At 37.0% G+C, this 21,046-nt stretch overlaps 2 protein-coding genes across 4 annotated transcripts in view; one reads left to right on the top strand and one right to left on the bottom strand.

Annotated features, from left to right (window-relative positions):
• LOC131677810 (uncharacterized) overlaps positions 1-19,697 on the top strand; it is a 190,274-nt gene extending 170,577 nt beyond the window's left edge. The window contains exons 1-4 of one of the 3 annotated variants that reach the window (XM_058957867.1): positions 18,502-18,552; positions 18,614-18,753; positions 18,877-19,391; positions 19,443-19,697. In XM_058957867.1, coding sequence (XP_058813850.1) covers positions 18,519-18,552; positions 18,614-18,753; positions 18,877-19,391; positions 19,443-19,572 — 819 coding nt within the window. In that variant the 5' untranslated portion in view covers positions 18,502-18,518 and the 3' untranslated portion in view covers positions 19,573-19,697. Of the gene's footprint in view, positions 1-18,500; positions 18,754-18,876; positions 19,392-19,442 lie in introns of those variants that run through there. The other 2 variants (XM_058957868.1, XM_058957869.1) reach the window with 2 other exon arrangements.
• Positions 19,615-20,589, bottom strand: LOC131677811 (ATP synthase subunit C lysine N-methyltransferase). The gene is made up of 3 exons (XM_058957870.1): positions 20,452-20,589; positions 20,025-20,395; positions 19,615-19,963 (listed from the first exon to the last, which is right to left on the bottom strand). Exons 1-3 carry the CDS (start codon positions 20,543-20,545, stop codon positions 19,817-19,819), a joined length of 612 nt encoding a protein of 203 aa, XP_058813853.1. The 5' UTR covers positions 20,546-20,589; the 3' UTR covers positions 19,615-19,816.
• Positions 20,590-21,046: the final 457 nt, after the last annotated feature.

Below are 21,046 nucleotides of genomic sequence, written 5' to 3'. Positions count from 1 at the left end.
AATGATAATTCATATTGTATACCTGGTAAAATGAAAATCCCAGCTTCAAATATTCCAATAGACGCCAAGTTTAGCGATTTAAGTACATTTCGAAAAAAGAATTGAATGGACACGTAAATCTCAATTAAAAATACTTAACTTATTACATTATACAGGGTGTTTGATTCATGAGTAAGAATCTCTCGAGGGGTGATTTACTGTTATATTTGGAGCAAAAAATCGTTCTACACATACCATCATATCTCAACCGTTACAGAGTTATTGAACTTTTTGTGTAAAAAACTTGTTTATCTTTAAACATCTCTAACTCAAAAAGTATACCTCGTATTTTAAATATTTTAGTGCCATTGGAAAGGTGAGAAAATTTTCTATTGAATAATGTTTTCATATCTTTCAGATAATTAGTTTTAATTACCTTTTAGTTGTAAAGTAGTTAAAAGTTAGTGTTTTTGATGAGGTTTTTGTTAATTTTCTCAAAATAATGAATTATGATTATAGCAATATCTATTATCCAAAAGTTGGGTTTGGGGACGATACATAATTTGTTCTTCAACATAATATCCCTATCTCTTCTCGTTTCCTTGTAATTTGACTTCTAAACTTTTCCTGTAATTGACTTGCAAGTTCTTAAAAGACTCTAATCTAAAAAATATGCTTTATATCGCTATTATCAGGGATTTATTGGAAAGCTGAGAAAATTTCCTTTCGATGTATGTACAGATATCTTTTAGTTAAGTGTATTACATGACTTTTCACTAGTAAAATAACTCAAAATTTACGTTTTTGGTGAGTTTTGTAATTATTGTAATTATTAATCAACTAAATTTATCGTCACTATTGTTCATTTGGTGCCCCTTAATATTCTCTACAACTTGTTATTTAACACTTTATCCCTACCGCTTTTCATTTCGCTGCAATTTAATAGTTAACACTGCATGTCCTTATCACAAATGCAGTGGGTTCGAAATCGTTGTTTTTGCATATGCAACGAGAAGATAAAAATTATTTTGCTTCGAAACTAAAAGAGATGATTGAATGGAGTCAAAGGAAGAATTGTAGAAATTGCTGAGATGCATTGATTCTATGATAATTGTGGTGAAGTTTATTATTTACTATTTTAAGAAAATAACGAAAATGCTAATAATAACACTAACTTTAAACTAATTAACCTTTAAAAGTATACTAAATTCACTTAACTGGAAGGTATTAATAAATTTTTCTCTGCGAAATTTTCCTGGCTTTCGAATAAAAATAAGAAAAGGTACAATAAGTGCCATACTTTTTCAATAAGAGCTAGTATTAGTGAATATGAGATAAAAATATCCAAGTTCAATAACCCAAACACACGAAAACAAGACAAGATAAGTGTATCATGTCAAAGAACAAATTATACAACTTTTCAAGACTAACAATTTGAATTATTAAAATAGTGATGTTAACTATTAATATTTTCGCGAAGTGAACGAAAAATCGATCAAAATTGTTAAATTTTAAATAAATTACTGTGAAAAGATTACTTAACCTAATTAGCTGAAACATTTGAGGACATTTCAGTGGAAAATTTTCTCACCTATCCAATGTATCTAAAAGATTTGAAATACAAAGTATATTTTTTGAGTTAGAGCTATTTTAAAACAACTAAGTTTTTAACACAAAAAGTTCAATAACTCTGTAACGGTTGAGATTTGATGGTATGTGTAGAGCGATTTTTTGCTCCAAATATGACAGTAAATCATCCCTCGAGAGATTCTTACTCATGAACCAAACACCCTATATATATATATATATATATATATATATATATATATATATATATATATATATATATATATATATATATATATATATATATATATATATATATATATATATATATATATATATATATATATATATATATATATATATATATATATATATATATATATATATATATATATATATATATATATATATATATATATATATATATATATATATATATATATATATATATATATATATATATATATATATATATTAGAGTGGGACATGGTTATATGAAAAAAATAAAATTTCGCTCCGAGTAACTTTTTGAGTCCCATTTAGCTCCCAGAAGAACTCTACAAATTTTCAGCTCGATCGGTGAAACTATATTTTTGCGCCCGCGGTTTAAAGTTTACATGGGATTTCGTATGGGGAAATTGTCTTCTGCAAATTAATTCTTCCAAGAGTTGCCCCTTACCTCCTAAAAATAAATAGATGTCTGATTTTTATAGGAAATTTGTCCAGGAAACAAAGTCTAGAAGACTACAAAACGATTTGATGCTTGTGGAAAAAGTTATTAAAGAAAAACCGATTGATGTTTTGAAGATTGATGAAAATTTCACTTTTCATAGCATCACTGCTTCTGACAGTCTAATTATATACAAAAAGTTTCAACTTTCTTTTCTTATGTACAAAATAAGCTTCAATTTATCCCTCCAAACCATGCGAAGTGGCCAAATAGTGTAGATAAACGATTTAGACACATTAAGGGAGGATTAAAACAAAATTGCGTATAATTGGACAACCAACAGCAGTGGTGCTAGAAAAAATGAATATTTTATCAATCGTCAGAGCATCAATCAGTTTCTGCTTAATAACTTTTTTCTCAAGCGTCAGATCGTTTTGTGGTTTTCGAGACTTTGTTTCTTTGTTAAATTTCCTTTAAAAGTCATTTAACGATTTATTTTTAGGAAGTAATGGGCGACTCCTGGAGGAATTATTTTGTAAAAGTTAATTTTCCCATACAAAATCCTATGTAAACTTTAAACAGTGGGCGCGAACATATAGTTTCACCGATCGAGCTAAGAATTTGCACAGTTGTTCTAGGACCCAAATGGTACCTAAAAAGTTGCTCGGAGCTGAAATCTAATTTTTGTCCCACCCTAATATATATATATATATATATATATATATATATATATATATATATATATATATATATATATATATATATATATATATATATATATATATATATATATATATATATATATATATATATATATATATATATATATATATATATATATATATATATATATATATATATATATATATATATATATATATATATATATATATATATATATTCCTCAGAAAACATGTTTTGGACAAGATACAATAATTTTTGTGCGCTAATATACCTCAAGTGTAACAATACAATCTGAAATTGTTTGATAAAACCAGACCAATAGAACGCACGGAAGATCTACCAAACAATATTATGTTGAACATATCTTATGATCTCGATTATGTAGAGGGTTACTTTCTTCAGCAAACTTGTTCAGAAGATCAAGAGCTAGACTATGGAAGACAAAATAGTTTGAAATTAAATTCTGCCGCTAGGTGGTGCCAGTGAGCATAAAATGTATAAAATGGTGGCCGTTATACTGCTTCAGAAAACTACCGTTAGGCAGCACTAGTGAGCATCTCAGTTATTCGACCTAATGCATCTAAAAATTTTTTGCGAGTAAGTGCTTTCGGCAAAGTTGCTCACAAGATCAAAACCTTCGAGGTGATATATCGAATAGTATGGTATTCTTCCACTAGGAGGCACTAGTGACCTTGAACATGTAGTTTTTCGACCTACTGTATCTTAATTTTCGAATTCATTGAAAGGTTTTCGTTTTCTTTTTTCTTCGAACTAAAACAGAAAATGGCGAATGTCAACAAGGGTAAGAATAAATCGATGATATTCCGAAAATAAGCTCACTCAATTGTCTGATGACGTTACTCTTACTCCACTAAACTAATTTTTTAACACTGATGCAATGTTCATGAAATTTTATTTATTCATGATTTTGAAATATGCGCGCAAAGAAATTTAGATTTGGAAGTTGTAAAACTCATGTCAACCATTTGCGTAACATTAAAAGAGGCTACTTACAACACGCACAGAAGTAATGACACAACCTTTCTGAATACAGAATAATGCTAAACAAACACAGTTGTTCTTCAATTTGTTCAACGTACTGACTTGATTCGAGAACCTTATAGCTATAACTATTGAATAGAATAAAACACTCGCACGATACACGTTTACGTGTATCCATTCCTTTTACTTATTTGCTTGGTAAATACATTTGAAAAAGATGTTCCAAATATTTTCATAAGACACTTTGGATGTAGTAAGGATACTAGGACTGCGTAGTTATTGAAAACTGTCAAGAAAGATCTGGTTCATGGTGACATTTACATTTTCTGCATTACACGTCCTGTCATAGGTTTCGCATGGTGCCAGGATTTCAAAATTCTTAAATCATCAACTCTTGCAAAGACACTGCATTTCTAAACAGTCGCAATCTTCAGATTCAGAAATCATGAATGTGCATGTTCGCTAGCGCTACCCAGAATCCTAAAGTGTTCAGTGTATCACTTCGTAGGTTTTTATCTCTTGTGCCATTATATCGAACACACCGTCCTGCTAACAAATCAGGAATCCGAGACACAGTAGGTCAAAAATGGTATGCTCACTAGCGCCACGTAGTGGCAGAATATCAAACTAATTCGCATACCTCCTCGTAGGTTTTGATCTCCAGAACAACATATATCTGCTGAAAAATCAGACTCTTTAGATACTGTAAATCAAAAAAAAATATTGCTTACTAGCGCCGCCTGGCGGTAGAATTCCGTCATATTAATTCGCCCATCCGAAAGGGCATAATCTACAGGTTGTGTGTTTTTATATAGTAATGTACTATAGGATTGATAGCAGGAAATTTTTGGGAGCAATTAATTATTAACTAAGAGGAACATTTTGCAATGATATTAAAATTAGTAATAACTAGAGGGAGTGATTCAAGATTAGAAGGGGAGGGGGCATTAAAGATTTGTTGGGCATTTCTTAACGAGATTATATATGGAGCAACTAAAACTAGAGAAGTCAAGCGGGGTAAATATGTTTTGGGAAGATATTCAGGGGGGGGGGGGGTGCATTTCTTCATCTGGGTATCAGCGACAAGGGGAAGGGGGTGGACAAAGCTGACAGGGGGAGAAAGATATTAACTTTCAGTTTCCAACATCGGGAAACAACTGCAAGGATTATAGACTCGAACGGTCTTCATCAAGAAGCATCATGTATTGGGACGCCGGGCGGTCTTCCTCGTACCGGCAAGGGTTCCTCCAGACGATTTCGTAGTACGACTCAGATGTGGATCGGCAACACACCGCGTTGCATGTGTGGTATTTGTGCTCTAGGTCCTGTGTTTATTGGCTCAGTCGACAGAGATGTTTCGTCAGCTGGAAGTCGTATCAAACCATCGTTGGTGTACGGTACAGGCGAAATGGACAGTTAATTGACAGTTTTTAAGAAGCTGTATTCGAGGGACGTATAGAGGAGATAGCGGCTTGCCAGTACATTTCGCACCGTTTAAGTAAATGTAAGTAGGGGTTTGCCCACTATCCGGGTTCTTGTTTGCCCGATGGACTCTTCTTTTCAGGGCGTCCTAGGTGCTTCGAACAGAGTTTCGGATTTTCTAAACAACAAAAAGAAAACAAATAAATAAACCAAATTTACCAACTTTTATTTGCTGCGTCCACTTACCTTTCACTGCTGATAATTAATCGGCTGCTGCTGGCGACGTGCGGTATCTTTCGACCGGCCGGGTCAACAACGGCCGCGTTCTCCTCCGGTCGTATCTTCGTTGGCTGCTCCGGCAGCGGTCCTTGTCTTTTAGCTAGAGAGGTGAGTTTGGTTCTTGTGTTGGAACCTCCCTAGTGACAGCGGTGATAAATCACCGGATCGTCGACTCGCCGTAAACGATTCCGGAAGTCACCGCAGTGCACTTCCCAGGAGGATCCTTTATCCACTTCGTTCTCCTTGGCTTTTAGCTATAGAGGAGAGCTAGGCTCGTTTGACTTATCCTATATAGCGAGAACGGTCGGTGTCGGTTCCTTGGGTTATAGCCGGTGACGCGAGACTGCTCCTTTACTATTAGCTGTCCCACTTCGGCGAACCAACACCGCTTACACGAGTACCCGAACCACGGGTCGGCACTTTCCGACGGGGATTTTCAACGTCGCACGCACGCACTGAAATTATGTCCTAGTGGCGGGAAGCGGTCCCGAAAACAAACAAAACTGATCGGGCGTCTGTTCGATGCGTGGTCCGTCACTATCTATCAAAAAACTTGATGGCCGCCTTCCTCACGAATAAATCAAAACGTGCAACACCAACAAAACCGCACCGCCGCATAGCTGTTATCGTTATGGTACAGCATAAGCAGGCCTCTTTTTCAGAGAAAGGAGAGCGGTAACCTAACTAAACCCTATGTTACGTATACACAAATGTCTAACCAAATTTTCTACACCTATCTGCACGCACAAAACCGTTCACAAACGCGAAACTATACAAAAATGAACAAACTAAATGTGAACGGTATCGAGCAGCAGTGAGCATAACTTTAAGAAAACAAATACACTCTACGGAGTGTATACACAAAAAAGGTATATTTCCACCCAGTGCTAAATTGTTACCCTGACGGGTTACAGCCGGGACATTGGGTGATCTTCCTCGGACCCGAACAGAATCCAACCGTTGCCACAAGCGCAGATACCGCTATTTCCGAGTTCAATACGTCGGATATGAACGTCTAGCCTGTAGTAATTAGACATGAGCCGAGACATCACATGAATGTAATCCCGACCCACATACGTGCCTCTGACGAGAGATATTGAAAAATTCATTGAAGCAGATTGGTATTTCGTAGATGTCACCTTCTAAAGCACCCGCCATAGCTAAAGAGTCCGCTTCTTCATTACCTGAGATGGAGCAATGCGAGGGAACCCAAACTAAGGTAATCTTGTACGACAAAGCACACAGGAGCTCCCAGATTTTCCCCAGAAAATATGGAATGTGCTTTCTAGGTTTCATTGAATGCAGAGCTACTATTATGCTACGCCTATCCGAGACAGTAAAGTAATGATTGGTGGGCAAAGTATCAATAATCCAAAGGGTATACTGAATAGCAGCAAGTTCTGCTACGTAAACTGTAGCAGGATCATTGAGTTTGAATGAGGCGGCGAGGTTTTGATTGAATATACCGAAGGCGGTGGAGCCATCGAGGTATGACCCGTCGGTGTAAAACATCTTGTTGCAGTTGATTTATCGAAATTTACTATGAAAAATGCTTGGGATCACTTGCGGACGTATGTGATCTGGGATTCCACGGATCATGGATGCGTCATCTTTCATGGATGAGTCGAAGAATACATTTGAATCGGAAGCATGTGGGGGTTTGACACGGTTGGGAGAATATGAAGAAGGATTGACATTTTGCGCCATGTAATCGAAGTACAAGGACATAAATTGGGTTTAAGAATTACGCTCGACAATCCTCTCGGAATTTGCGATTACTAGCAGATTCAAGATATCGCATCGGATGAACAAACAATATGAGAGGTGCCAAAATCGATTTTTCAGCGGATGGACGTCCGCCAGCACTTCTAGACTCATCGTATAAGTCGAGTGTATGCAACCCAAAGCAATACGCGAACAACAATATTGGATTCACTCTAGTTTGATGAAATATATGTTAGCAGTAGAGCGGAAACAGAAACTCCCGTACTCTCGTACTCACCGACAATATCGTTGTTTGGTACAGCCTGATCAGGTTTCCTGGGTGGGCACCGCACCATGTTCTGATTATTTCACGTAGAAATTTAATCCTTTATTGGCATTTCTGTTTCAGATACCTAATGTGACATTCCCTGGTACCTTTAGAGTCGAACCAGACCCCGAGATATTTGAAAGTTGAAACCCTAGCAATAGTTGAATTATTAATTGAATTTGTAGTTGCGCTGGTTCACGCTTTCTTGAAAATACGCCTAGCTCAGTTTCCTCCCTGGAGAACTCGATATAATAAATAACTCGATATAAGCAAATAAATTGTCCAAGGTATCTTGCAATGGTCCTTGCAAATCGATAGCTTTGGGACCTGTGATAGCGACACAGGCAAGTTGTCTTAGCGTACAGAAATTGACAAAACATTCGTCAATGCCATTCACGTAAAATTGTAGAGTAGGGAGCCTTTGCGAAGCCATTTGATTCGACCCAATTGTCGAGGTGAAACAAGATCAATTTCCCGAACAATTTTCGGATACATGACAGCATTTCAATCGGTTGATATGAGTTGTGGCCGGAGGCTGGTTTTCCTGGTTTTTGGATGGCGATGACCTTCACTTCCCTCCAATCATGAGAGGCAACGTTACCGTCAAGTAACTTATTAAATAAATTCAACAATCATCTCTTGGCAGATTCTCCGGAGGAAGTCTTGTGTGAACTCGATTTTGTCGGATATTGCGAACTAATTAATTAATATTTCGTGTGAGGTCATACGAAGAATTGATTGTATTCGGTGGCCATGAACCGATAACAATAGTAATTACGATTGACAGATGGTTGCTGCCGTAGGGATCAAAAACTACCTTCCACATGCAATAACCGCAGCGATGTCGAGCAGAGGGTCTAGTCTAAGGCGCTCGGACGGGCAGGTCGGGAAGGAATCCGTGTCATTTCACCCGTGTTCAAAATGGTCATACTGAAGTTGTCGCAAAGCTCAAGGAGTAAGGTAGTAGATCGATTATCGTCATGAAAGCAACCCCATGCCGTTATATCGCAAAGCCGTAGGTGGCTAACTGAGGCTCTGGGGGGATGCAGGTGGAAGCTATGCAAACGTCTTTGCCTTTAATTTTGGTTTGGCAAGTGGCAACTTCAATAGCTGGTGTCGAGGGGGGTCGATTCGATTGAAAGAATAGCACTTTTTGATTCCCAAAAGTACTCCTTCGTAATAGTATTCTCGATCCAAGTGAATAATATTAAAATCGTGGAAGTGTATCTGTGTTTATTAGTAAAATTTTAAATGAATCTACTTTCGAGATAATGCTTCTGCAATTCTACTGTAGAATAGTGAACAGATCAGTTACCTCGTTCGATTAAGTAGCCATCGAAGGATACAATTGCTGAAAGGAGTGGCCATTTTGCAGCGAACTAAATCAAAAATGTTTTTACTGTGAGGAGAATTCTTATCAAGAAGCTTTTAAGAGGGTCAAACAAATTTAATGCTGTAAAAATACAATTCTACAATGTCAGAAATTTATTAAGCCAGCGCTGATTTCTTTCCCTGTCTGTCCCTTCGGGTTTTTGATGTCTCTAGAAGTGCTGGGAACTCCTTTTCTGAGCGCAGGTTTCTGAGACCGGGAGCGACTTATTTCGGTTTTGCCTTTCTCATATAGAAAGGTTATGCAATCACTCTGAAAAACGTCAACCTAATCCCGGCCCGGAGGGCCGAGTGTCATATCCCATTCGACTCAGTTCGTCGAGATCGGAAAAAGTCTGTATGTGTGTGTGTATGTATGTATGTGTGTGTATGTGTGTGTGTATGTGTGTGTGTGTGTGTATGTATGTGCGTATGTGCAGGGCCGTCGAGAGGGGGGGGGGACCGGGGTGTTTCCCCCCGGGCCCGGAGTTTTGAAGGGGGCCCGGATTTTTAAAAGAAACTAAAATTTTGACAAATACTTTTTCGACAAAAATTTATTTGAGAATACAATTAAAAATTCAATATCTTGTGTATGAGGTAACTAGAATAGCGAAAATTCTAAACTACTGCATATTTGATATCAACTTTGTTTGTACCAACCTAATTCTCGCATCGAAACAAGATCAGATTCGAGCGGGCATAGCGGAATTTGTACATTGAATGTCATGTATGCAGCTCACCTGAGGTCGAATCCCAATCCTGCACACAGGAATAGAGATTTGCTATAGTAAAATTCCTAACCTGAATGAAGAACCTATGACCTTAAGGTTAAAATTTCTATAATCGAAACAAAAACATGATCAGACTTGTAAGGGTTAACCAATTAAATGATTTGATTAATTTCGCCAATTTGAAATTGTTTTTTTTTTTATTTATTGAATTTCCAATCTTCGAAACCGCTGGATTAATATCAAAAGTAATTATTGAAAGAAAAAAACCCCGGTTTTGGGGGCGAATTCCGTGTCTTCTTTCAGGTAAATCCGAATTCGCCCGGAAGAATCCATTGGATTATTTTGCAATTTTGTGTTGCCCTTCTTTACCAGGAATCGACCAGCACCCAGTCCTCATAAACATCATCCTCGGGTTGCAGGCCCCAATTGTTAAGGAGGGCCCCTCTTGGCGTTGACAAATATTATTTTAAAAGTGTCATTGTCATTCAGATTCTCGAAAGAAACTGAAGTGTGATTTCACACCCCGTGTTTGTTTACTGAGGAGCAGAGCAAAGCTCGCTCGGGTTATCCTTCACAGCGAGAGTGGTTGGTGCTTTTGGATTTTTTGTGAATATCCGAGAAAGCAACATCAGTTACAACATCCAACTAAACCAACAAAACTGTTAACAAATGCAAAAACATACAACTAAATGTCAACGGCACAGAAAGGTGGTGTGCTTTACCAAAACATTACACTCTTCGGTGAATGTGAAGAAAATGATATTTTTCCTCCTAGTGCTACGAGCTACAAAGGAAATAAAACAGTGCATATTTATTTGTTTTTAAGCGTTTTATAAAATAAAAAGCAATGGAAGCGCTTCAAAATTCTGTCGTGTCGAGATCACTTTAATTCGAAATTCTAATTGATTTCAACGCATACCCATTAGGGTGGGACAAAAAATAGATTCCAACTCCGAGCAACTTTTTAGGTACCATTTGGGTCCTAGAACAACTGTGCAAATTCTTAGCTCGATCGGTGGCTTAAAGTTTAAATGGGATTTTGTATAGGAAAGTTAACTTTTACAAAATCATTCCTCCAGGAGTCGCCCATTACTTCCTAAAAAGAAATCGTTACGTGGCTTGTATAGGAAATTTAACAAAGAAACAAAGTCTAGAAAACCACGAAATGATCTGATGCTTGAGAAAAAAGTTATTAAGCTGAAACCGATTGATATTCTGACGATTGATAAAATATTCCTTTTTTCTAGCACCACTGCTGTTGGTTGTCCAATTATACGCAATTTTGTTTTAATCCTCTCTTAACGTGTTTAAATCGTTTATCAATACTATTTGGCCACTTCGCAAGGTTTTGAGGGATAAATTGAGGCTTCTTTTGTACATAATAAGAGAAAGTTAAAATTTTTGTATATAATAAGACCGTCAGAAGCAGTGATGCTATGAAAAGTGAAATTTACATCAATCTTCAGGGCATCAATCGGTTTTAGCTTAATGACTTTTGTCACAAGCATCAGATCGTTTTGCAGTCTTCTAGACTTTGTTTCCTTGACAAAATTCCTATAAAAATCAGACATCTGTTTATTTTTAGGAGATAACGGGCGACTCTTGGAAGAATTAATTTGCAAAAGATAATTTTCTCATACGAAATCCCATATAAACTTTAAACCGTGGGCGCGAAAATATAGTTTCACCGTTCGAGCTAAAAATTTGCAGAGTTGTTCTGGGAGCTAAATGGGACCCAAAAAGTTACTCGGAGACAAATTTTATTTTTTTCATGTAACCATGTCCTACTTTAATATCCATACGTGTCTTGAAGACTATCCCCTGTTCAGTAAAATTCTGCTGGTCAAACTACCACTAGAGGCGGTAACCCTACCTCTATTTCAGAGCTCAATTGGTCAAATGAGTCAACAAAAACTCTTGATATACCAAAAGAATTCGATGTTAATCCAAAAATTTATATTTAAAATTTAATAAATATTTGGTTTGCCGTTCATTGTTACAAAATCCATAAAAAATCATATTCAGATACGAGATGATACCGAAACATTTTTGTCAAGGAATCGTACTCAAATGACGTAGCTGTTTTCGGCGATTTTCGACTACCAATCTCCCCTTGCAAAGAGGCCAGGGATGGAAAAAATAAATACGTTTTACAATTCTTTCAAATACGGCGTTTTATCAACATTTTCATAATTTTACTCTGCTACCAAACTAAATCAACTAGGTTAGCAAGATTAGCTAGCTAATGTAGCAAGTTAAATCCGCATACAAAATCTTTTCGTTTTGGAGGAGTGAGCGTGAGATTTTGAACGTCGCTTCCTGAACGTAACGGTTTTATTTTTATTTTTGAACTATTTTCTAGAAATTAGTTACAACATTCTTGTAAAATATTTTAAGGTGTGCTAACACACCAACACAAATAAAAGAATAATTCATGTTTTATATGATTATGAATGTTTTCGAATCCAGCATAGCGTAAAATCCAACCAAAACCCTTATTTGAAATTTGATCCATGTTTCTCATTTTTTTATTCCTACATGGATTTTTTTAATTTTGTTAAAATCTATTTTTTCAAGTTGTGGATTGTATTTGTATTTCTACAATTGTAAGATTCTGCCTTTTTCATCTATTTGCATACATTTATTATACCTATTTTCTTCCTCATTTTCTAGTTTTTTAGCTTTCCGTTTATCGTAGTTTTATTTTTCCCATTGTTCATTTAATACAATTTTATTTATTTTTTATAACTTTTTCTTAAGATTTAATTCGTTATTGTTATTTCTTCATGTTTTCCATTTAACCTATTTAGAAAGTACTTTTTCTGTTGACCATTTTCCTATACGTTAACATTGAATTTTTTTTTATTTTCCTAAAAAAACATTTGATTTATCTTTTCATGATACTATGCGCACTTTTTCTTAATTTTACATTTAGTTCGTTGTTTGAATTTATTTCAAATTTCATTTCTAGTGCTTTTTCTATTCATTAAATAATATCCATTTTATTAATTTTTTTCGTGTTGATATCTTCATTTTTGTGTTTCTATAGTATAACATGTTGGCTTTTTTCTACTATTTTTTGTTTTCCATTTTGTCTGTTTGCTCCGTTTTTATTCAATACTTCCAATTTTCTTTACTTTTTTCGTCTTTTTATCATTTCAATTTTCCAGTTTTTCAAAATTTTCTGGTTCGTCCATTTTTATTAAATTTCTCTATGGTTATTTTATTCTTAATGTTAAATAATTTTTTTTATTCTTGATTTATCGAGATTTTCAGTTTTATGCATTTTTTATATTAATGTTTGAATTCTTTTTATATTTTTTTTTTCATTTTCATTGATACTAAATTTTTTTCCTACTTTCCTATCGATTTTTCATTATTTTCACCATTTGTTCAATAATGTTCGACTTTTTTAATCTCGCAATATGTTTTTCTAGTTTCCTGTTTTCCTTTATCAATTTTTTATAGGTTTTGTTTTGGTTTTTCTCGATTAAACATTTTTTGACATTTGCCAAGTTTCAATGAACACGACTACATCGTAATCGTAACTGGATAGCTGCAAGCGGAGTCGGGAGATTTTAGCCGTATGCCTCTGACGTTCTGATAATATATCGAAAACAGGCGGTCAGATGACTTGGCATTCAATGTTCTTTACGCTGCGTTGGAAGCTCTAGGAACATTCGCGGTGCATTGACTCGAGCCACTAGAAGCGATTGACATTACAGGAAGTGAATGGTTCGAAGAGTGCGCATACTTGCCTGCAACAGACGTTTGGAAGACCCCATCTCCGCACTCGAACACATTACCATGCACATTCTTTTAATATTTAGTTTTCCTATTGCTTTTTTTAATCTTTTGCCGTTGCTCGCCGTTTAGATATTTTTAATTTTTGTAATTACTACATTTTTAATCTTGCCATTTCCTTACTTTTATAATTACTATTAACAATAATGGCGCTTTTCAAAGTCACCAAAACTGTTGAAGAGGTATTAAAAACTCCCAAAGTATAAACAACTCTACTTTTTTTCCTTCTTTGGCACTACAACTAAAGCAAAAAGATGGTACATAAATATAAAATTTCAGTGTACTATACATAATATCAGTGAACTCCAATGAATTTCAAACATTGACTTTTTTGTACTCAGGCAATACACAGTGGTGGGGGCCCGTACGTTGGACCCCCCGGGCCCGTATTTTCTCTCTGCGGCCCTGCGTATGTGTCAAGTAATGTCACTCATTTTTCTCAGAGATGGCTGGACCAATTTGCCCAAACTTAGTCTCAAATGAAAGGTGCAACCTTCCCATCGGCTGCTATTGAATTTTGGATCGATCGGAATTCTGGTTCCGGAATTACGGGTTTCAGAGTGCGGCCACACAGAAATTTCTCATATAAACTATAGGAAAAATTAAAAACTGAATTTTTATTTTTGATGCTAAATGTGTTCAAGGTGCATGAAACGTCGAGATTTGATGCAAACTCGAAAAAAAAATTTGACTACGATTCACTTTTTTGGATTTTGGCCCATTTTTGCCTTTCTCATATAGAAAGGTTATGCAATCACTCTGAAAAACGTCAACCTAATCCCGGCCAAATTTTTTTTTCGACTCGTTTAGGGTTTCTGGATTTTAACAGGGGCGTAGTTGATGGTTTACGGAGAGGGGTTACACCCCCCCTCTACTGTTCGCGCCCCTCCTTTAAAAATCTCCTTAAATCACCCCTCAGACCACCACCCCAACCAGCCCTCATACCCCTCCCTTTCAACCCCATCATCTTTAAACCACCACTACATTACAAAGCATACCAATTTAAGCTGGGGAGTCGTTCGTTCATGGGACTTTCGCCCTCCTCACATACCCACCCCCGCATGACAAAATGAGTTAGCAAGCAGATAACATTGATCTAATGCTGATTAGGCTAATGAAGTATGATATTTTTTTGTTTCAAGTGTTTCACCGTCGACACGTAGCTCATCAAGTTCGTGGCTGGCATGCCATTGTGTATAAGTGCAAAGTGTACTAAGAATGTAATGGACATTTCCACGATTATGTTGAACATAAAAAGTCTCCGTGCCATAGTTTAGAGAAATGAGAAAGGCACAATTGCACCGCTAGGTGGATTAAAACAGGTTTTTTATATTCATTTCGTTTATTTGATAGGCACAAATGCGTTAGCTTGGCGGTGCCAAATTCTTTTTTTCTTACATTTTGGATATTTTAAAACTAGGAGGTTACAACTTTGAAATATTTTTTTTATAAAAGAGAAAAATTTTACAGCTATCTTAAGACTAGAAATAAGATTCTATATACAAGAAAATTATGAAAAATTTTAAAACAAGGAATTCAATAGTAATAGTTTTTAGGAAATATTTACAGTTATCTTATTTTGGTTTTGCGCCTGTACTTCCTCGAGTAGTTATTTTCGGGAGTCCTTGATGAGACACCTTCTGGCCTTTACAACAAAGCTTGGGAAAGGAAATGTTCCTCCTTTTTCTATTGCTTCTAGGTACAGCCGAAGATGTTCCCTCCTGGGGCTCATCGCAGTCGCCGTCATCAGCAGATAAGTTAGTATGGATGTTCGTAGAGGCCGGTGGCGTAGCTATTCTTAACATTTCTGCAAAAGATCGCTTAGAACGTCTTCTCTTCCCGTTGTTTGTTCGCGGGACATTTCTGGAGATTTGGGTTTCCTCGCAGTAGAGACACTTTTCGACATCTTTTCCACAGGAATCATCTACTTGATTCCCACCGCATTTCCCACAACGAACCTTATTGCTACTATGGGAGGATTTGCAATTAGTACAGGTCATGACCCGCGGCGAACAGGTAGTCGAATATTGTCGAAGAGCAGGTTAGGTAGGGCAGACCCGGCGAAGGTCACCCGATAGGTGTCTAAGTTGACATATTTCCTCTTTCCGTCAGCTGCAACTTACGCTGGGAAGACTTTGAAACAGCCAACCCCATGTGTCAGCAGGTCCTCGCAATTCAGACTCGAATCGGAGACTACCCCGCAGACTTCAGTCCTGTTAGCTAGTTTATATTCTCTGTACTTCTTCGTAAAGGCTCCGTAGCCAGCAAGATCGTTTGCCTGATTCAAATTAATTACCACCACCCGAAGCTTATCGGGGTGAATTTTCAATATTTTTGTCACGGCTGAATACTGTTTCGTCAGAGCTCGAGAAATGTTCAGTAAATTTATACACTTTTTACCTTTGGCCCGGAAGAAGATCACGTAAGACCCGGTGGCAGAGCTTGGATATTCCTTGAGCAGCCGATTTTGTTTCGACATCCATCTCACCTTGAGATGAGCCACGGTCAGGGGACATCATTTTTGCACGGGCCTGTTGCCCAGTACATGTTAGTAGAAGAACCAAAAAAGGGAAATGTATCATATGCCCCGCAAAGATAACCTTCTTAATTTATAACAGTACAACCCTATCAATTGACTGCACAGGAAATGAAAAAAAATGATAGACGAAACAGCAGGAAATTAGGTTCGTTAGATCTTCCGCTGTATATCTCAATTTTTATATTCTACAATTATGCAATTTTCTGCTAGGCTTCGTATAACAGGGTTACGAGCCAATCAGGCTGTTAATATCAAGCTATCACTCGAGGGCGGACCTCAGTAAACTTGTATTTTACCATATAAACATATTTTCGTTGAAATAAAGTCGTTTTTATTAAAGTAATTGGCGTGTTGACATCAGTGTCGTTTGAATATCCGTGGAAATCACAATTACGAATTCAACTGTCTTAGAAACAAGTTTTTGAATTACTCAGGAATAATTAGAACGAGTTCGCCGATTTTAAACGCGGATCCAACAGTATCCGAGTTCATCACGACACAACTAATCCACATTGAGTCTTGACGACTGGTCTCAGGAACACCAATGCAGTTTCTTGGTTGAAAACAATCCCATTTGCTTTTGCTGTCTTTGTTTATTATTTTTCACCAGCTAGTGATGTAGTATTTGTGTCATGTGACGTGCACGTACTGGGCCCATATTATTGGCTGGAATCAAAACTCGTCGTAATGTCAATTGACGATAGGTTCATCCGGAGTGTTCATTTCTGTTTACATTTTGCTAGCGTTGCCAATTTTATTTTGTGTCCAACACCCAATGTGGCTACGCCACATCGCTTTTGGGCGTGCTGTCCGACTTCGCTACCGCTCAGTCGGACTAAAACTAGGGGTAGCCCCTATGTTTGAGTAATCCGGGCAAACGAGTGGATCACAGGTTCGCTTGCTTCCGACGGCGGGTCGGTGGCCACCTCGACCGTTGGATCCTCAGCGGCTTTGCGCCGCTTCGGTTCCTAGGCCTCGGTTATGCGGCTAACCACATCGAAATGGTACCCCTTAAATATTCTAACTAGAATCGGTTGTGTCACCGGAGTCGGAATACGAATTAGAACCAGCCAGCATTCCGGCTGAGCTTAACTGGGAAGTTTAGTAAAATTTAATCTGGAAATAAAAATTTTCTGGCAACGCTCCAGCACCCCGTTGAATTCTAACGATTTCACCACCTGGGCGCCAGGTTGACGATATGAAATGAATTTTGTTTACTTTCGACAAGTTTTGATTCGAGCTAACAACATCCAGTCGTACGTACATGAACCGTAGGAAAGTTTGAGTTTGAGATAGCTGTTTGTAGTATTATTGAGTCCCGTACAGAGTAATGCGCAACACCTCATAAAATGATGCCTACTTCTGTTTTCCTGGCACCCAAAGTTTTTGCTGTAACTTTAAGTGACTTCAACCGAGTTAAATCCATACGGAGTGAATTGAAAACTTACTGTTTCGTGGTTTACTGCACTTTATTCATAAAACTCTTCCATGTAATTTATAGTACATTGTTACATAAAGGTACAATAAAGTGTCTTGTTTAGTCGATTGAAGAAGAATGTTTGTTTACTTTGCACGATAGGTGGCCATCTGACTGTACGATTGGTAGATTTGGCATCTCTCTGTGCAAACCTTTAAACATAAACGACGTCTTTGGTTTGAAACATTTTCGATGTAAACTTCAGCAATGTTACCTGCGCAAATTGCTATCAAACGCGTAGAATACGTTTATACCCCAGTGCAACGTTCTAGGGTGGAAAACGCAAGTGAACGTTCTAAGGTTAATCAAAAATCGCAAAATAATGGATACTTTTATATTGTTGTCCGAAAACCGCATAGTACTTTTAACAAAAGAGCATAACATAGCATACCGTTGGAAAGGTCATTTCTTCTTTTCAAAACAGAGGTTTTGATGGTGTATTAAATTGATCAAACGTGGTTTTGTGTTGTATTTGACGAGATCTACAACCTTTAGCAGACCACTTTAAAAGTAATTCAATTGTTTTTATTGTGTAGCACCGTGTAATTTTTAATTAATTTTCTACGAAAATGTAAACACATTTTTGTTTGACATGATCGGTTTTCATTGACAGAGAAATATAATTTAGTCACATGGGTTAACATATTAGACAGTTATCCCAGCAAAAGCAAGTAGGTTCAAGGTAGTTCAACTAAAAGTGCGGTCGTAATAATTCAATTTGCTAAAATATATTTTATTTGTTATTTTGCGTACAAAAAGGCGAAAAAAAGTTCGATTACGTATCTTAAACTTCAGTTGCATTGGAAAAAATAAAAAACAGCATAATGGCCCAATTGTCATCCCTATCGAGCTGGGGCTCGTAAAGTAACGCTATTTAACACAGCGTGTTTTGCCTAATAGCATTTTAAAAGTGTCTTGGCCCTTTTTCTGTCAGTCTCAGTCTCAATGTCAGTTTTCGTGCCGGCATGTTATTTGTTTGCGTAGTCCTTTTGTCGTTTTGTATGGGTTTGATATAATATTAAAAGTGCTTCTAATTTACATTTTTTAATTCATCGCCTAGTCGAATGTTACATCAAAATGAAGCCATTTGTGGTGATTCGAAAACTAGCCAATCAAGACAACATTCAGTGTCAGAATGTGGTCAAAGACTTCATTATGGCCGGTGCATGGGATGCTTTTGTGTCCTGTCTGTTCCGTGAGGTATGCATTTTAGGTTTTTTTTAATGGGGAATGCTTGTTTATTGATTTTTAATATCTGCTTATCACAATATGCATTGATAAATAGTGATATGAAGCAACTAAAAATATTTATTCTTTCGACAGATCACTCTCCAGTTAATAGTTATTGTATGGGCCATCATGTTCATCTTTTTTGGAATTCCACTGTTGATGTGCTGCATAGCGATACCTGTAGTAGTGGGACTTATTCTATTTACAACCTATGGAAGTTACTTCAACAAGGCCAACGAGTTGGCTATTAGAGGAGGGACTAAGCTCTGCTGGGTAGCAGAAATTTATGAGCCGCATGTCTTGAATGGTCTAATCAAGGGGTTGGAAGTGGAACAGTTCTATGATGATATTCCAGATGTGGATAAGAGCGAAGCAAGCAAAATGAGGCGAAAAATAATCGGTACTATTAGCTGCAAGAGCCATATGGTACTGGAAAACTCTGGCTGGATATATCGATTAGCTGTTTGCCCTAAGTACCCTTTCAGGGAGGTTGCAGAGCATCTCATTAATCGAGTACTAGCAAATGCTGTTGATAATCAACTATTTACAGTTGAAACCGTGACTTCTGAATGTGACGAAGACATTAGAGAAGTGTATTTAAAACTAGGGTAAGTTCGTTGCTACGTCAAATTTCTGTTTTGTCATAATACATATTTTAGGTTCACACTGCGTTTAGCCTACCATAAGCAGATTATCGGAAACACATTGAAAGTTATGAAATCTCAGCTAGGAATTGATCCCTTCGAATGGAACCAAAGTCGGGAACAAATCAATGTAGAATTGCAATAAATTGATACCATATCGGACATCTCTCGAATAATAATCGAATAATCAAGTGGTGACGACTTTAGTCATTTTTAGCGGTAAATATACTTATGCTCCACTAGTGCTTTTAAGTCATTTGAATCTATACAGTAATATAAATAAATTATTACTAAACATTTATTTATTGCATCAACAATCGTTGATTATATACAATGGACAGCCTTGACTAAAGCAGTGTTTCTTATATTTTGGTCTGAACAAATTAACATCATTTTAACTTCTTGTACACCCAAACGGTGTCTATTCCACTCTCAATTATGCGAACGGGTTGTAAACTTGGGAATGGAAACCTACACGCGATAATCGTTGAATCTGGCTGTGCTTCCGCGGTTATCTTCTGTTCGAGGTCACTCATCTGTAATACGTATATAGGTATATTCCGTACAGTCTGTACGTAATAAGTAGAAGAAAATTACCATCTGCTCGACGCCGAAAATTACAATGTTGTCATAATGTGCTATGTTGAACTTCCAGAGGTCTCTTCTAAAAAATTTAGTCCTATCAAAAACACCTCCTCGCAATGCTGATAGTCGGGAATAACAGATTAGCCATGGATTCAATTCCACTCCGTGAGCTTCGATTCTGTGTGCCTTAGCTGCTGCAATTACGATTCGTCCATCGCCTGAACCGATATCTAGCAGCTTACTACCGCCGCTAGCCGCTCTTACCGATAGCAACACATTTTCGATCTGCTTGGTAGTAGCCGGAACGTATGGCAGGCAGTGTTTTCGTAAAGCAGGTGCAACAAACGGGTAACATACGATTGATAGACCCACTCCAATACCTCCTAAACTTTACAATTACAAAATACATGCTAACATTTTCTACTCAATTATTTATTACCTGTCAATGCAATAAGTATTTTGCCAGAAATCGATCTAGTTTTAGGTACATTTGATTTACTACCCGGAGATTCCAGTGCCGCTAAGGAGTTCATTTCACTTGTTATCGGGCTTGAGTTTGACAGTTATACATACTGGTTTTACACGTTTTTCTTAATATACATAATATTAAGTAAAACATGAAGTGTTTAGTAAAAAAGCAGTCACATAGCCAGGGTGGCCAGACCTGCCGATTTATCGGTAGTCCTACCGATTTTGGTCTTCCCTACCGATTCACAGACGACCAAGGCAAAACTACCGATATTTTGTTATACCTGCCGAAAACTACCGATTTTTATTGATTTTGGACACATCCTACTCAACTTTCCTTTGTTTGTGTTGGATTTGGTCTGAGATCTGTGTTTTCAGTATTTTACAATTCTATGTCAACATTACGTTTTGGGACAACAACCCGGCATACTGATAAACTTTGAGTGACGCTACCGATATTAGAAAATTCTTTCTGGCCACCCTGCACATAGCGTTACTTCCCGCAGCCTCTAGCTCGACCGGAATGACATATTTGCTGTGCTCTTTGTTCACTGCAAAGACGATGT

This window comes from Topomyia yanbarensis, chromosome 1 (assembly GCF_030247195.1).
Source record: "Topomyia yanbarensis strain Yona2022 chromosome 1, ASM3024719v1, whole genome shotgun sequence".
In the NCBI taxonomy this organism is placed as follows: domain Eukaryota; kingdom Metazoa; phylum Arthropoda; class Insecta; order Diptera; family Culicidae; genus Topomyia; species Topomyia yanbarensis.
This window is presented reverse-complemented; position numbering and strand designations above follow the sequence as displayed.

What these genes read in the sequence shown, in the direction of transcription:
- LOC131677811 (XM_058957870.1), bottom strand. Translation starts at nt 20,545, where the DNA reads ATGAACTCCTTAGCGGCACTGGAATCTCCGGGTAGTAAATCAAATGTA. An exon ending in AATACTTATTGCATTGACAG is followed by an intron (nt 20,396 to 20,451) that starts GTAATAAATAAT and finishes TGTAAAGTTTAG; the next exon opens with GAGGTATTGGAGTGGGTCTA. An exon ending in TTTTCGGCGTCGAGCAGATG is followed by an intron (nt 19,964 to 20,024) that starts GTAATTTTCTTC and finishes TACGTATTACAG; the next exon opens with ATGAGTGACCTCGAACAGAA.